At 45.2% G+C, this 17,802-nt stretch overlaps 1 protein-coding gene across 2 annotated transcripts in view; it reads left to right on the top strand.

Moving 5' to 3' along the window:
- Positions 1-17,802, top strand: part of COQ8A (coenzyme Q8A) — a 366,784-nt gene that overhangs the window by 294,615 nt on the left and 54,367 nt on the right. For both annotated transcript variants that reach the window (XM_078649870.1, XM_078649871.1), the window contains exon 12: positions 12,699-12,806. In XM_078649870.1, the coding sequence (XP_078505996.1) occupies positions 12,699-12,806 (108 nt within the window). The remainder of the gene's footprint in view (positions 1-12,698; positions 12,807-17,802) is intronic.

Below are 17,802 nucleotides of genomic sequence, written 5' to 3'. Positions count from 1 at the left end.
GGCCTAGGCCTCATCTCATTTTGTATTCTATCCACCTCCTTTTGTAAAAAGAGACCAAACTTTTGCCAGGACCAATCAGAGCAGCCTCACCCTCTAGAACCTTCCTGAGAGAGCTCAGAGCCTCAGATTTTTCTACCGCACGTTGTGCTAGGGAGTCTCCACTGAGCTCTGCTCAGTTTTCACTGTTTTTCTACTTATTTCTTCAAGTTTCTGCTTCAAATCGTCATGTCTGACAGGGAGAAGAAGGCCTTATTCAGGTCCTGTGCCTCTTGTGGCAAAAAACGTCTGTTTGTGGAGGATAAGCATGATAATTGCATTTATTGCTTATATCCTGACCACAAGGCCACAGACTGCAAGATCTGCAGGACTTTCTCGAACAAGACTCTTCGGGACAGAGAAGGCCGGCTTCTTACCTGGCTTCAGAAGATGAAGACGCGCAAGGAGGTGCTCTCTTCGGATGAGGAGGATTCCGTGTCTGCTGCTTCCTCGCAAAGATCAAAGAAGAGGGGTAGGTCTCCCCCTGGTTCTTCGACATCGGAGCCCCCTCTTCAAGCCAATCACAAGATCTCTGACAGGTCTGAGAGGGCTGGTCCCCTTCAATCTCCTCACGAAAGTGTAAAGGAGAGGCAGGGACAGGCTGCAGCAGTGGTGCCAGCCTTAAAGGACAAAAAGGAGGTTGTGATCCTTTCTCCTCCATCCAAAAAGATCAAGCCCAGTGATCAACACTACTGGCCCTTCAGGATCTGGGCCGGAGAAAAAACAGCGTCCGTCGACGACGAAAACACCAGGTACGTCGACGACTGTGACTTTGGCTAAAGTTCCCGCTGTTTCTGTGGCTCCGTCGACGGGCTCGTCGACTGTAGCGGTGTCCACGACGGCGACTTCGGCGACGTTCAAGGTTCCGACCTCGTCGACGATGGTGGCTTCCACGTCGACGACGACTAGCAGGCCGCTGTCGACGGCCGCAACGACGACGAAGACTACGTCGACGACGTCGACGACGACGGCTTCCACGACGACGATGATAATGACGACGAGTTCGTCGACGAGACCATCGACGGTGGTCCCATCGACGACGAAGATTGTGTCGACGAGGGCTGTGGTGCTGTCGACGGTTACATTGACTGATGCTCCGACGACGGCGTCGTCGACGAGGCCGTCGACGGCCCAAAAAGTGCATTTTCCAGTCCGGAAAATGAAAATCACGCCAGAGATGACGTCTCCGCGACGAGTCTCTTCCCATCTACCGACAATGCTGTTAGATGATGAGTCTGACGAGGATGAGTTTCATGAGGATTATGGACCTGCCTTTAGTCCCTCGGACTTGAACGTAAAGTTACAGGAGACGGACACGGAGGAGTATTTCGACCAGGCAGGTGGCCAACAACTACATCCTTATGTTGTGGAAGAGCGACATCCGCCGAGTTTGGGACAAGGCATGGTAGCCATGCCCTCCTCTCTCATTTCGGATCTTCAGGACTTGCTTCAGGATTATCGTAGAAGGTTTCCGTCAGACCCTTCTGGACAGACTACGTTGTTTCCACTTCCACCACAGCCGCAAGTGCAGCCGGCTACTAGTGTTCCGGTGGTACCCTCCACACCACCGCCAGTGACACCTTTGGCCCGGGTTCCCACACCAGATCCCGTACCACTTCCCGATGTCCATCAGGATACCTCTTCGGATGAGGAGGTTGTCCCAGTGGATCCCTTGATGGATCCTTTACAGGACCCTGACCCGGATCAGGGGGACAATGACCCGCAAGATCCAAATGCGGCTGGTCGAGACACTTCCATCTCCCCTCCGGTGGATATAGGGGGTTTTCATCATCTGATGGAACGGGCTGCTAAGAGATTTGGCCTACCTATTTCAAGAGAGGAATCGGAATGTTTCCTTTATGACTTTAAGGAACAACACCAACGCTCTGTAAAATCTATTCCCATTATTGAACATGTATGGGAGGAGGGCATGAAGATCATGCAGAGTCCGGCCACGGTGCTTCCAGTGCTCCCCAGACTGGAGAAGAAATATAAAGCTCCGGAAGGCAGTCCAGCTTGCCTTATTGGTCAACCGAAGCCTGACTCTGTGATTTCTCAGGCGGCACAAAGCAAGTCAAAGAATCCGTCCACACCGTTGACCACTCCTCCGGACAAAGACGGCAGACGTCTGGATAATGTTGGAAAACGGTTTTCCTCTATGGCCAGCTTACTGGTTCGAGCGGCGAATGCCCTTGCCATCTTAGGCCGTTACGACCGCCAGATGTGGTGCGACATGGAACCCTTCGTGGAACTATTACCTGAGCCCACTAAGGAGGACGCCAAGAAGGTGCTGGCGGAAGGAGAGAAATCGTCTGCAGAAGTGATTGACTGTGCAATGGACATTGCTTCCACGGCCTTCCGGGCCTTGGCCGGCTCCGCTGTATTACGGCGTCAGGGTTGGCTGAAGGCCACCTGGTTTCGTCAGGAGGTCCAGAACAGAGTCCTGGACCTCCCTTTTGATGGGGAGATGCTGTTCGGGAAGCATGTGGATGATACTCTACAGAATATCAAGAAGGACACAGACACAGCAAAGTCCTTGGGCTCTCTCACCTATCGCAAGGTCCCCTTTAGGGGCGCCCGGGTAGAGGATTTACGTCTTACAGAGGAAACCAACAACGTTATTCCTCGCAGTCTTCCCAGTCATATAAACCCCATTACTCGAATCAGCGACAAGGGCAATCAGCATCTTTCTCTCGTAACCCTCCGCGAGGCCGTCAACAGCGACAAGGCCGTGACAACACCAAACGACAATAGCGGCCTCCCGGCTCTACCTGCTGTTCCTCCCCTCCCGTTCACATCAGTGGGGGGCAGGATATCCCTTTGTCTGGACAGTTGGATGTCAATAACATCGGACCAATGGGTCCTCAACATCGTGAAGAGTGGCCATGCGTTGGAATTTCACAACTTTCCTCCAACACGAGCTCCGGGCGCCATCCGCTCAGGACATCTAGGATTACTACATCTAGAAGCCCACCAGTTGTTCCTCAAAGGAGCAATAGAACCGGTCCCGCTCTCTCAGAGGGGCCGGGGGTTCTATTCAAGATTCTTCCTGGTGCGGAAGACGAAAGACACTTGGCGTCCCATCCTCGATCTTCGGGAGCTTAACACCTATCTCGTAAAGCTCTCCTTCAGGATGGTCACTCTCCAGGAAATTCTTCCTCTCTTAAATCCGGGCGACTACTTGGCGTCGCTGGATTTAGAAGACGCATATTTCCATATTCCAATACACCCAGCTCACAGACAATACCTTCGATTTACAGTGGGGAAGAGCCATTTCCAGTTCAAAGTGCTTCCATTCGGCCTTCGGTCGGCACCGAGAGTGTTCACCAAGGTATTGGCGCCGGTGGCAGCTTTCCTTCGACGACAATCTCTCGAAGTTTTCCCTTACTTAGACGACTGGCTCGTCAAGGCGCCATCTTTCCAGGACGCTTCGCAAGCCGTGTCTACTTGCCTCCGTTTGTTCCGCTACCTGGGCCTTCAGTTGAACGAACACAAGTCAGTCCTCCTGCCTTCCAAGACTGCCAGATTCCTGGGGTCCGTGCTGGACACCACGCATTGTACGGCTCGTCCCTCAGAAGAGCGACAACAAAAATTGATGGTTTCGGCTCAACTACTCTGCCGCAGCAAGGTCCTATCGGTCCGCCAATACAAATCCCTTCTCGGATCGATGTCCTCCTGCATACCATTAGTACCGCATTGCAGGCTAAGGATGCGTCCTCTGCAGGAGGAGCTGGACAAGCAATGGCGCCAGGCAGAGGAGTCGTTCAACGACAGGGTTGTCGTAACATCGGCAATGAGAACAGCGAGCGAATGGTGGCTTCAGAAAAGCAATCTCGCCCAAGGCCTAACGTTCAGGATTTCTCCTTCACCCATGGTGATGACCACGGACGCCTCTTTGGAAGGCTGGGGTGCAGTGCTCCGAGAACTTCAAGTCAGTGGCCATTGGAGTCCAGGACAGCGGCAGTGCCATATCAATTTCCTGGAGCTCACAGCCATTCGGTTGGCCTTGCAAGCTTTTCTACCCAGAGTGGGCAATCGCTCAGTGCTGGTCCGGACGGACAATACGACGGCCATGCACTATGTAAACAAACAAGGAGGCACCAAATCGCAGACTCTGTCCGCAGAAGCTCAACGGATTTGGGATTTCGCGATTCACAACAACATCACTCTGAGAGCCGAGCACTTGGCGGGAACTCTCAATGTCAAGGCGGACGCCTTGAGTCGCCAGACGGAAGTGACTCACGAGTGGGAGTTGAATCAATCCATTCTCGACGGAGTGTTCTCAGTTTGGGGGACGCCGTCCATCGACCTCTTTGCTTCGCCGGAGAACGCCAAATGCCGGTTCTACGCAAGCAAGGTTCACCATCGGGGGTCCCTAGGGAACGCTCTTTCGATGGCCTGGTACAGCGCGTTCTTTTATGCTTTTCCTCCCATTCCCCTCATTCCTCGACTTCTCAAGAAAATGAAGGCGGAACCCTGCAGGATGATTCTAATTGCTCCAGCGTGGCCCAGACAATTCTGGTACACAGAACTACTGCGGCTCTCCCAAGCTCCTCCAATTCCGTTGAAGCCCATTCCGTCCCTCTTGTCCATGAGTCAGGGACAGGTTTTCCACCCGGATCCGAGATCCCTCCACTTGACGGCGTGGCTCCTGAACACAGAGAATTCAGTCATCTAGCTTTGTCTCAAGAATGCAGAGAGGTCTTGGCTCAAGCCAGAGCGCCAAGTACCAACAAGACGTACGCGGCGAAATGGAAGAGATTCTGCTTGTGGTGTCAACGGGAAGGTCTCCATCCTTACACTTCCCAACCTCATCAGTTGTTGCCGTATTTGCTGTCTCTGGCTAAGTCTGGTTTGGCACATTCCTCAGTAAAGGTGCATCTAGCGGCCATATCAAGGTTTCGACGCAGTTCGGCAGGTCCTTCCTTATGGTCCTCTAGGGTGGTTAAACAATTCTTGAAGGGCCTATTCCGGATGTATCCGCCAGTTCGTCCTCCTCCACCAGTGTGGCAGCTCAACCTTGTCTTGGCTCAACTCATGAAAGCTCCGTTCGAGCCGGTTCACAAGGCAGACTTAAAGTTCCTCTCCTGGAAACTAGCACTCCTCTTAGCTCTAACATCAGCTAGACGAGTGAGTGAGCTTCAGGCACTCTCCATAGTGCATCCATTCCTGCAATTTACAAAACAAGGTCTGGTTCTGAGGACGAATCCCAAATTCATCCCGAAAGTGCCATCTGAGTTCCACTTGAATGAACCGGTGATTCTGAAAACCTTCTTTCCACATCCTTCGACACCTGCGGAGCGTACGCTCCATTCTTTGGACATTCAACGGTGCTTAAAGTTTTACTTGGAGCGCACACGTCCCTTTCGGAAGTCTACTCAGTTGTTTGTGTCCTACAGTGCACCTCGTAAGGGGTTACCTTTGACGAAGACTGGCATTTCCCGCTGGATCTCCAGTGCGATTCGATTCTGTCATCAGGAAGCGGGCAAGCCGCTGGACGGCAGAGTCCGTGCACATTCCACGAGGTCGGTGGCTTCATCTGTGGCTCTCTTTTCGGGAGTTGCCATTAAGGACATCTGCAGGGCAGCAACGTGGAGCAGTACTCATACCTTCACGAAACACTACTGCCTGGAATCTGCAGGACGAGATGATGCGGCTGTTGGTCAGGCAGTCCTGCGGAATTTGTTTCATTGAGAGGTGAGCTTTCCCTACGATCCCTCCATCCTGGTGAGCACATTTTGTTTGTTTTTACTGTACTTTATGTATTTTTCTATGGTTATGTGATGCCATGTATTTACAAAATGTGTTCATGGTGCTGTACTGCTAGCTATTCTGATACAAAGCATGGGAATCTATGAAAGTTCCAATACTGGGGCAAGAAAACAAGTTACTTACCTGTAACTTTGGTTCCCCAGTATTGGTAACTTTCATAGATTCCCATGCGCCCGCCCGCCTCCCCTGGGAAAGCTCAGTCTTTTTACAGAGTTAGTGGCGGTTTGCACAACGGCTACGAAAATCTGAGGCTCTGAGCTCTCTCAGGAAGGTTCTAGAGGGTGAGGCTGCTCTGATTGGTCCTGGCAAAAGTTTGGTCTCTTTTTACAAAAGGAGGTGGATAGAATACAAAATGAGATGAGGCCTAGGCCTAGGTTTCTCTTTTGTTTCTATGGTTTTTTATACTACCGAGGCTCCCATTCCGACGACGGGGAATGATACAAAGCATGGGAATCTATGAAAGTTACCAATACTGGGGAACCAAAGTTACAGGTAAGTAACTTGTTTTCATCTAGAACCTAACACTCCGATATCTACTTCTAAGCGCTATACTATGAGAGCATAAAAGGAAGAGCATCTTGCATTCCAGAGTTTCTTAGGGAAAAGAGACGCAATGCATACCTTGTTGACACAAGGCTGTCTTCATCAGCGGAGCCATGAAGACAGTGTTCCCTGCGAAGGGCAACCAGGAGCAGTCAGTCGGTCTTCTTACAGGACTTGGTTTTATCAGTTTCATTCTTCAGGAGAGTTTCATCTGTGAAATGTGCTGGCGGCTGGTGAGGCAGAATCTGGGGCAATAATCTGGGCGAAGGACCTCTCCTGACAAGTGGTCAAGTGACAGTCTTTTTATCCTAAAACTTCTCCAGTATTGGATCTTTTATAGATTCACATGCTTGAATCATTCCCCGTCGTAGAAGTGGGAGTCCCATAGTAGCATAATAAAGCAGTATGTATCGCTATCATAGGCTACAGTAGCAAGAAAGTCAGTTTAATATCCTATCTATGTCCTTTAAAAAACAAAAAACAAACGTGAACTACAACCAATCAGGCAATGGCACCCTCTTGAACACTCCCAATAGAGGCGCAGAGTCCCTCAGATTTTCTACCGCACGCCGTGTGAAGGGAGTTTCCCTGAGCTCTGCTCAGTTTCTTTAACTATTTCTTCTTTTTGGATCATCCAGTATTATATTTGGTATTTCTTTTCTCTGGACCTGGCACTAGTATGCCAGAGTAGCAGAAAACATGGTAATGGACTATAAAATGTGTCTAACCTTTTCCCCAAAAACTCATGTTCAGAGAAATTAGGCTGTTATTGAAACTACAGAAACTTAAATCTGCCTCTTCTGATGAGGACAGTGAGTATTCCTTCACCTTGCAGGAGAGGTGAAAGGGAGAGGTCACACCAAGGTTCGTGTAGAAAAGTAATTAAAAAGAATTACCATGAGTCTTGATAAGACATTTCTCACAGAGAGAGAATATGGGATGGGGGGGTAGAGGGGAGTGGACTTCCTCAGAGCTAAACCCTACAACTCCCTCTTCAGCCCTGACACTACATCAGGGAAATCCTCATAACCTAGCAATGAGGCGTCTATGGCAAAGCCACAGTTAAAATTATCGTTAACAGCAATTACGATGACAGCGTCGACTACCACAACAATGTCGACTATTACGGCCCGTCTAAGATGGCTTCCTCTACGACAAAATCCTCCTTGATGACAAACATTGTCAACGTCAACCTAGTAGTCTGTCTGCCTCGTCGACTACGATGTCGTTGACAATACAAATGACGGCGAAAGCACTTTAGTCATCAACAAGAATAAAAGACACATAATCCAGAATAATTTAATGTCAGGGATTGAGGGGTATAATCTGAGCATGTCTACAACAGTTAGCAATATATGAAGAGGCAATATGTGGAGCAATTTCACCACATAACTCCGCCTCCAACTTCAGAGCATGCATCCGGTCCATGTAGCTTTATTACTAGACCTACAGGGCACGTTACAGGATTACTGCAAACACTTACCCAAGCTTGCAAGGTCACATCATTTCCGATATGTCGGCATCCTCCTATGCTCCTGCCATTCAAAGAATAATCCCAGGGTCAAATATTACCATGCTTCCTGGGAACAACCAGTTCACATCTGGAGATGATGGCGAGAAGGCCCACAATCTGTGGATTCCCCATCAGATTATTTTTATGGTTTCCATACCTTTAGGGAACAAAAGGCCAAACGCTTCCAACTTCGAATAGCAAACAAGCAATCTATTTGACCTATTCCAATTGTTGATATATCTGTGAGAAATTACAACCATGGAAATCCCTGTCACTCATAACCCCGCCTAACCAGCAAGGAGATGTCCTCAGCTATGCCCGGTGCTATTGTACGGGCTGCCGATTGACTGGCAATACGGGTCTGGTATAACCACCAGATGTGGTCCGACTTTGCCACATACATAGAATTTCTGCTGGAAGACCGAAAGGGCAGAAGCAAAAAAGATTCTGCGGGGGTGGGGGTGAAACATCCTTATCAGAAAACATAGATTGCTTTACAGATATAGCTTCAATAGGTTTCCCACAACTGTCTGGTTCAGTGGTCCTTAGACGCCAAAGTTGGTTCAAGGCCACAACGTTTAGAACCTGAGGTGCAAATATAGCTAATCTTTTCACCGTACCATGGTGATGCGCTGTTTGGCAAGCATGTTGACAACGCCTTGCAAGCAGTCAAGGCTGACTCTGACACCGCAAGATCTTTTGGCACAGTACAATTTAGAAAGAAGCATCCTTTAGGGACCTGCGGATAACTATCTCTTTGGCATCAAGGGTAATACCAGAGGTGTCAGACTTATCAACCCTCTCAGTAGCCCTTAGGCTAGCTTACCTACAGTGACCACTTCTGGTGCTGCTTACGCCATCCTGTGGGAGAAACCATTCCAAAATGTTGTCATCTATGGCAGAAAATAGCATCAGACAAATAACTCTTGGATGTCATCATATATGGTCAGACGTTGGAGTTCACCCAGATTCTGCCCACCACTACACCAAAACGAGGGCGCCCACCTCATCTCCATCTGCTTTGAAAGGGAGTACTAGCTACGCTAACTAAATGTTCCATAGAGAAAGGTCCACATTCTCAGCAAGGAACAGGCTTCTATTCTTGTTTTCCATCATAGACCTCCAGAAATTAAACTAGTATTTCTGCGTCTGTTCAAGTAGCTTCTGGGCATCATGTTCTCAGTGATCAATATGATCCCTCTTGCACACCTGAAATGAGAGCCTTACAGGAACAGCTACAAAAGCAATAGATTCAAACAGAAAAAATTTTCAGGGCCTTTTGAACTTCACACAGATATGATAGGGGGGAGGTCTGGGACCACCAGGATAGAGCTTCTGTCAGAGGACCTTTCGTTCAACCTCCAATATCTCACTTCTTAGTGACTATGACTTCCTCCCTGGAGAGCTGAGGTGGTCGTCTACAGACCCTGCAAATTCAAGTAAATTGATCTATACTCCAGAAGAGCATACAGATCAATCCCCTTGAGCTCAAAGCCATCTAACCCAGTCTCAAAGCTTTCCTGCCAATGATAGCATAACCTTCGGTGTTAGTTTGCACAGGCAATACCACCAGCAGCCTCCACGAATGGGAGCTTAATCAGTCAACGCTAATTATGATCTTTTTGTTCTCGGGCAGACACTTCTCTAGATCTCTTTGCAATAAATGAAAACCGCAAATGCCAATTCCAGGCAAGTTGGCATCCACATTCAGGAATGTTAGGGAATGCCCTTTGACAGATGGTCCGGGATCTATGCTTACCTTTTCCCCCCAATACCCTTAGTACCAAAGGCTCGCAGCAGGGGGAAAGCGGAGGAGTGTTGTCTCATCGGGATAGCCCCCAGGTGGCCCATGCAGCATTGGTTCACGAAGCTTCTCCTGCAGAGTACTCCACATTCGCTTTCCAATATGCCATACACATTTGATGATGAGCTAAGGCCAAGTCCTTCATCCTGGCCTGACTTCTCTCCTCTTATGCGCACAGCTCCTAAATCCCATGAATTCAAAGATCTCAATGTTCCTCAGGAATGCAGGAAAGTTAAGGCTGAAGCCACGATAAAGACTGGTACACCATAATGGAAATGTATCTGCCTATGGTACGAGAAATAAATCCTACATCCTCTACTAGCATAGTGTGACAGATATGTACCCTATCTCCTCTTGCTAGCTCAGGTACAGTTGGTACAGCATGCAGCAATATCAAGATATAGATGCTCATCACATTTTCTCTTTTTGCTCTTGCTGAATCATCAAACAGTTCAAGAAAGAATTTTTTTCCCCCTCCAGTAGGGGCTCCTTCCCCGGAATGGCACCTGAGCATAGTTCTAGCTCAACTCATGAAGAGTTCATTCAAACCCATTCACAGAGCACACCTCATATTTCTCACATGGAAAGTCGCCTTGTTACCAGCACTCACTCAAACCACGAGGATAGAAGAGATACAGGCTTCCTCAACTCAAGAACCTTCTTGCGCCGCACAGGCAATTTAGTACTTCTCTGAACCAATCCAAAGATTTATTCCCAAGGTACCTTCGGATTTTGCCTCAATGAGCCTAAAATATTTTGGACTTTCTTAACTAATCCAGCATCACCAGCAGAGAGTTCTGTTCATACGCTAGGTTTCAAATGATGTCTAAAATTCTACTTACATTGCGCTAAAAAACTCATAAGAACTGACCAAATGTCGGACTCAGATGGGCACACTTGTAAGGGTGCTTCAGTCACAATGGCAACCACCACTCAATGAATTTCAGTTGCATTCCAGTTCTGCCACTCACAGGCTGGCAAACCATGGTGCACTCGGCTAGAGCAGTTTCTGCCTCAACTGATTTGTTTGTGGAAGTGAGTCTGGAGAAGATATCTCGCGCTCCGATTTGAAAGACTGCACATATAATTCATGCAGCATTATTACCTGGAATTGGCAGTGATGCAGTGGGTGGAGAGGTTTTACTACATTTATTTCAATAAGGGGAGCCTCTTTTGGTTGTATGTGTTTGATTATGTATTTATGCAAATTTTAATGCATGATATATATTGCATATGAATGTTATGTATATATTTTCCACCCACCATCCACTATTTGTGTTAATTCTATAAGATATACAAATACAGTAACTGCTTGCTATTCTGATTCAAGCATGTGAATCTATGAAAGATAAGAAGAAAATAAGTTACTTACCTGTAACTGCAGCATTGGTATCTTTCATAGATTCACATTCAACCCACCCTCCTCCACCGAGAGGCTCCCCTTCAAGCTCAGGATTATTTGTTCCCACTTGTGCTTGAACATCTGAGGGAGTGTTATAGAGGGTGCTGTCACCTTACTGCTTATAGTTCAAGTTTGGTCCTCTTTTATTAAAAGGACATAGGCTATTAAAGTGACTTTTCGTTTCCATTATAGCCTATGATAACGCTGCATGCTGCTTTATTATGGCACCATGGGACTCCCACTTTGACGACCAGGAATGATTCAGGCATGTGAATCTATGAAAGATAGCCAAACTGGAGTACTACAGTTACATGTAACTTATTTTTTAATAGAGGTTGGAATTTCTGACATTAGTTTAGGAATGTTTGATATAGATTATGTGCATCAAGGTTTGCGTTTGTCATCTTCTTATGGACATATAAGGTCGTCAATTCAAAGTACATTATTTTGGTTATGTCTGTATGGGGTCTTACTTAAATACAAATGAATATTCAGTTCTTTCAAGTTTTTTTTTTTTTTTTTTTAAATAAGTCCTTAGTGGGGTTTCTGCCCTGTTTGGGAGAAACTTGATTGCCTTTCCAGCTTTACCTCTCCTGCTTGGATCTGGTGTTCAGGGCACAGAGTTGTGCCCGAGCATCAAGAAAGTAAAACCGGTCTACCCCGTTAGATCCAGACTGGTTTTGCTCCCAATCAGTGTGACTTCCACAAGCTGTATGTGTCACTGATTGGGGAGAAAATATATTGTTGAGGATGTCTTGCATCCCAATATTTTCTTTTAAAAGAAAATCCTTCTGGTACATGCACAAAGCTCCAGAAGGTCTTCCCTTTTCAGTATACTTGACAAACTATTCACGTCAAGCTCAATACAAAATAAGTGCACTTGACATGAACAATTTATCAAGCGCTCTTACGAGTCAATATCAGTTGGTGAAGATTAACTAGCTGTGGTGATCGCACACTGGGATGGTGGTACTGTGCCAACACTAGGACAATGGGTTTGCATCACAATAATTAATTCAACCAGAGATCAAAATAATTAAGGCACAGACATAAACACTTTAACATAATGAATTGTTCACTGGGGATAGAGAGAAGATTTCAGATTACCAGGACATTGGAGCACTACAAAGGACCTAGCTCATACACTGGAGGAGGGAGAGGCAGGGAGGCAATAGAACACATTTTGCATAGAAAAGGGAGATATTAATAACACCATCACATTGACATAGTGAATGCAAACCGGGCGTGACTGCGAAATCGGGCGTGACTGACAGGAGGCACATACACTAGGAGAGGTTGTACAAGTGTACTAGGACAAAATGTTATCATCACTTGGACAAGGGTAACCTTTACATCAAATTTTGTCACTCCTATAAGGGTCACAAACACTATGAAGGGGGATATACATGTCTGCTTTTCTGCAGATGTGGTGGACTGTGCAATAACGAAGTACCCCTTTGTAGTCACAAATGTTTAGTATGCTCAAAACTAGTAGACCACAGTCTGCATACTGAGAAACCCAGTAGCTCCAAAGAATTAACTGACACAGCACTGTACAATACGTTTTTAATCTACACTGTCAAAGTTGCAACTCTTACTTGAAATTGTTTTCTGTCTCCCCATTGTAGATATGCCACAACATCTTGGTCCTGTGTCTAAGGGAGCTGTTTGAGTTTCGCTTCATGCAAACCGATCCAAACTGGTCCAACTTTTTCTATGACCCCGACCTGCACAAGGTAAGTGGTTGTTAACTCTTCCCTGAAAACGTGTGTTGTAAAGATATTATGCTTAGTGTAAATTCTCAAAACACCCAAGATTCTCAGTGTACCATTAATCTATGTCAAAATACACCTCTCATCTAGGGTGCATTAGTTGTGACTTCACACATGGCATCCCAAATAACCCTTGGTATCACTCTGCATTTGTAATGATATGATCTACTTTCATTGTACCCTCTATTTGCAGAAAGTAAGCCACCAAAACCCAGGTAGTGTCCAAGGTGGCTGCTGAAGCGAAAATGTTCCTCTTCTCCTAAACAATCAGACACAGTTCAATTAGAGAATTCTGGCTTCGTGAATCTCTGCATAGCTACATAGCGGCATTTTGTTTTTCTTTCCTTTTGAGAAGTTTTAAAAACTTGACCGGTTTATTCCAAAACTGGTCATGGGTATCAAGTCAGTTACCAGTGCGAAGCATTCTTGGTGGTCTTGTATTTTTTTTTTTTATGCTTCTTTTATATAGCACATTCAAAGATCCTAGAGTCTCAGGTCACTTTCGAGTGAATGAACGAATGCAGAGAAATGAACCAAGCAATAATCGTGGCACTGACCAAGGCTGCAGTCTCAAAAACAAAGGTCTGTGAAAGATAATAGTAGTGTACCAAAATAGATAATCACATTTAGAAATTTCTAAATATCAGTATAGAGGTATAAATTCTGTTCGATCCGAGGTCCGAACAAGCCAAAATGTAATTATCTTCCAAAAGTAATAGCATCTCTATCACTGTAAAAGCGCCAGTAACATTTTAAAGGTGAGGGGAAGAGGGGGTTGGGTCAAGTACTTATGAAGAGAATGGACAGTAATAATAGTTTTAGTTCTTTTTTAAGTGGAAATTGAAGCAGAGGTAAAGATAATAATTGGAATGAAGTCCCAGATTGGTGACTGCTATCAGAACGAGTGTTTCATGGTGCTTTTCTTGCTGGAGATGGGGGTTTCAAGGAGAAGAGCGTCTTGAGCTACAAATTAGACCTTGAACAGCCCTATTTACACCCACTCCCTGGCCCACCAGATCTTCAGCTTGTTGGCCAAGTAGTGTGATTGATTAGCAAGTAGACATTTGTGCACTAGACAAGCAAGCTTAAAGGTGGGTCTGCCATCTACAGGGGGCCTACTTGGAGCTGAATACCGGAGTGATATGATCAAAGCTGCCACCAAAATCATGGAGGTCAAGATTCTGGGAGGAAAGGTTTTATCCCCACTAAGTCTCAATTGGTAATTTAGCCCTGCAGGCAAGAGCATATACGTTTGTGGAGATTGAGCTGCTACTCAAGAGGAAAAAAATGATTCAGCACTATTAGCGGCACAGGATTGAGAAGAGGAGTAAAAACTCACTTTTAGAAGTATTGAAATTGAGATAGTGGGTAATCATCCTGGGTAGTGTATGGTCAGTTGTTGAAGCTGATTGGGTAATATTAGCAGGAGATAACGCTTATGCTAAAGAAGGGTATCATCAGCGTATTGATGAATTAAGATGCTCAACTCTGCTACTGTCTTTAAAGATGTGAGATAAAGGCTTAGGAGTGTAGGGACTAAAACCAAAACCCTGTTTAAGTTTGAAGAAGGGCAGCCATGTAGGATGAGTGATGTATTTTGATTAATTGGTTAAAATTGAAAAAAAAACCAGCTCTTTGAAAATCAATGCATTCATTTGAAGTTCTTGTAAAAATCTCGTGGTCAACAATATTGAAGAGCACAAACCATTCTAGAAATATCAACAAACATGAGTCTCCATTTTCGGGAATGTATAAAGCATTTACATTTATCTGGACAGCAGTTTCAGTACTTCAATACATTCTGAAGCCTGAAGGGAAATTGCCAAGGAGATAGTTCCCTTTTAAGAACTGTTTCAGTTGGTTGTTCAAACAGCTTTCTAAGAGTTTGACAAAAAGGAGGACAATGTATTATGGTTGGACCTGCATAGGGTTTCTTTGAGAGGAAATGCATGCAGCCCTGCCAAGTGTCACGCATCTCATGTTAGAATAACGCATTTCAGATAATTTTCCCACATTACCACAATGCCAGAGATTGTCACGCAAAAGAACAGTGTCCTGAAGTGCGGTAAAATCGTGTAGTTCCAGTTTAGCGCTTTTCTGGGATGGGCGCATAAAAGCTGAGCTCATTTTTCAAACTCCACAAGATGGCGCTAGTGTACAGCGGGAGGTATAGGAATCTCAATACATTATGATTTGGAACTATTATGCTATCACAGAAACTCATACAAGTCAAACAAACTTCCGAGATTTGAAGACAAACTACACACACCCCTAATTAATTTTAAAAGCATCCCCTTCTCAAACCTTAACATCAAACAGATGTGGATGTCCAGCTGTAAAACAAAGGGTCTGAATACATTCCTAAACCTGGGTCAGTCTAAACTGCTGTAAAAGAAGGACCTATTAAGATCCCCTCTGGGGACCCTCTCCCATCCTGTAGTCTGACTCAGGTCCCTCGTGACAGAGAGCCTGGACAGACTGTCGATTGATCATGATCCGATCATGCCATTAATTTGATTTGATTAGTTGCCAGCCAGGGAGGTGCTGGCTAAGATAGGGACTCAGTTTAATTTACTGTTTCTCTGCCTCCTCAACTAGCAACAGGTGTCCCACCTATTCTGTGGACTGTGCCATGCCATAATTAAGTGTGGGTGACCCATAAGCAATCTAAAACCTTGGCATCTATGTACCTGGCTCATTTTTAGCAATCCGAAAACTCTGAGTTAGAGTGAGGTTAGTTTTGCAGGACCAGTGAAGGATAAGGTTAGAATGCATCACATTTGCCAATTTGGATGGTATCTGGTCAGCTATGTGGTTAGAAGGTTTGTAGAAGATTAGAAATAATGTAAGCAAGATCAGTATACAGTATTTCTTTGAAAAAGACCAATTGGGGATTTTCTGGCCTTCCTAGGGTCAGAAGAACCTGGAGAAACATGGAAGGACAATGTATATCTTTTGAAGTTATCAACAAAAAAAAAATTTCTTACAATTTCTGGTCTGGACCTGTTGTATTAAGAAGGCAAGAAGTTAGTCACAGATTTAACAATTTAAAAGAGTGTCTCTGAATTGATAGGGATCCTGATGGTGCTCAACTTTAACCATAGAGGAATTTTGTTCCATCATTTAAAGTAATTGTATTTCCTTGTTAAATAACCAACGAAGATTTGATTATTTTTGGGTGAGTTAAGTTGAACGGTTACGTTCGACAAAAAGGCAATTATCACCTGTCGTGTGATTAGAAATTCAGGGAGGTTTAATAGTGAGAGATTTTAATTCAACAGGGAGATGTTGAAATGTAGGTAGAGTGACAGAAGCCACATCCTGACATTGAATAGAATTTGTGTAGATCACAGTGACCCCATCCACAGTTTTCTCAAGACATAAACTGAAGCAACCAAGCAGAATAGGTAAAACCATGAGAGGTCAGGATTCTTTGTGGAGTGGGGTTTCTGTTAGAATCCTGAGATTGAGATCCGAGTCCTCTATTGGATCAGTGATCTCAATACAGTGTTCGACTGTCGACTTGTAGTTGTGTGACATAACTTAGCATTGACGAATATGCTGATGTTGTAGTGCGAAAGATTCCAGTGAGACCACATTACTTTTTTGAGTTGCATTTTACTTCTGGAGACAGAGCTACATGAGGGTTCAACCAAACCTGGCTATTCCGGAAACCAGGCTTAGTCTGTAGTCAGGGGCCACAGCAATGAAGGTGGGAAAATTTTACAGGTTACAGGTTTTAGAGCTGTTTATTATTCAACCTTTCATATAGCCATCCAGTAGTGCATTAATCTCTTCATTGAGAAGAAATGTAGTTGTTTGATAGCTACATCTTGCTGATTAGATTTGTTTATAAGCTGCAGATTGTCCCATGACGCCACCAGGAGTTTGGATTTCATATGAGGGATCTTACAGCTGGGCAACTAGTTATTCGAGTATTTGAAGTGTTAGTCAGGCTACATCCTCTCCCCACTGTCTAGTGGTTTGGTGTAAGATCTTGCTTCCCCGGAATCCCTACGGGAGTTTAAATCAGAAATTGTTTTTGAAAATCTCCATGTAACAATCCCCCTGCCCCTTTGGGATTCTTCCTCGTTAAACATCTGCACGAAACCTTTTAGAATCCAAAATATGCAGCACAAAATTATTGGGCAGATGGGGGAAATGGAGCCAGAGTATGCCTAGGTTAACAGAGCTGGCAAGCCACCAAATTCGTGAAGGAGTTGAGTCATCAATGCTAGTACTGATTTGGGTAGACACCTACAAGTTTGATAGTACATCATCAAAGAGACATATTGTTTTGGTGTACGATACTGAAGTCAGCTGTAACCTTCTGTTGGTTTGTGAGAGGGATCACTAGCAAAATAAGCTGCCCATCCTTTTCAGAAAGCAGCTATCACTGAGCTCCTGGAAACTAAAGATTCAGCCAGTGGCAGCAATTCACCCTTTATGAACAGTGTGGCCTATTTTCCAAATCCTTTCATATATTCTATTTTTCTTCAGCATGATTTAGACTGATAATGGTGCTTTTTGTTTTTGGTCCTGTATAAAATCAAGAGTTTTAGGATCAGGCTTTCAGATTTATTTTTATTTTTTGGACCTTGGAAAGATATTGATTGCTTAATGAATCTTGCCAGATTACTGTGTGGTAACTCTGGCTGTAGTGCCACCAACACAAGTGACAGCCACATATCCTATTGGCTTTTGATACTATGGTACCCTCTCACTGGGAGTACTTCAAATAGCTGGACCTTCTTGGTTGTCCCCAATCTTTAAATAAATATTTGTTGCACAGTGCAGGATCCTCGAAAGCATGTTGCTGTCATCTGCTGTGTCATCCATGTGCACGGTGTATATGCTACATTGAGTTCATGCTGCTGCTAGAATGGCTTGGACCTACAGTATTCTTAGTCCGGTAAAGTGATTTAGAAACGTAGGGATCTTAATAAAAAAATATGAAATC

The sequence above is a fragment of the Lissotriton helveticus genome, chromosome 6 (genome assembly GCF_964261635.1).
Source record: "Lissotriton helveticus chromosome 6, aLisHel1.1, whole genome shotgun sequence".
Classification (NCBI taxonomy): domain Eukaryota; kingdom Metazoa; phylum Chordata; class Amphibia; order Caudata; family Salamandridae; genus Lissotriton; species Lissotriton helveticus.
This window is presented reverse-complemented; position numbering and strand designations above follow the sequence as displayed.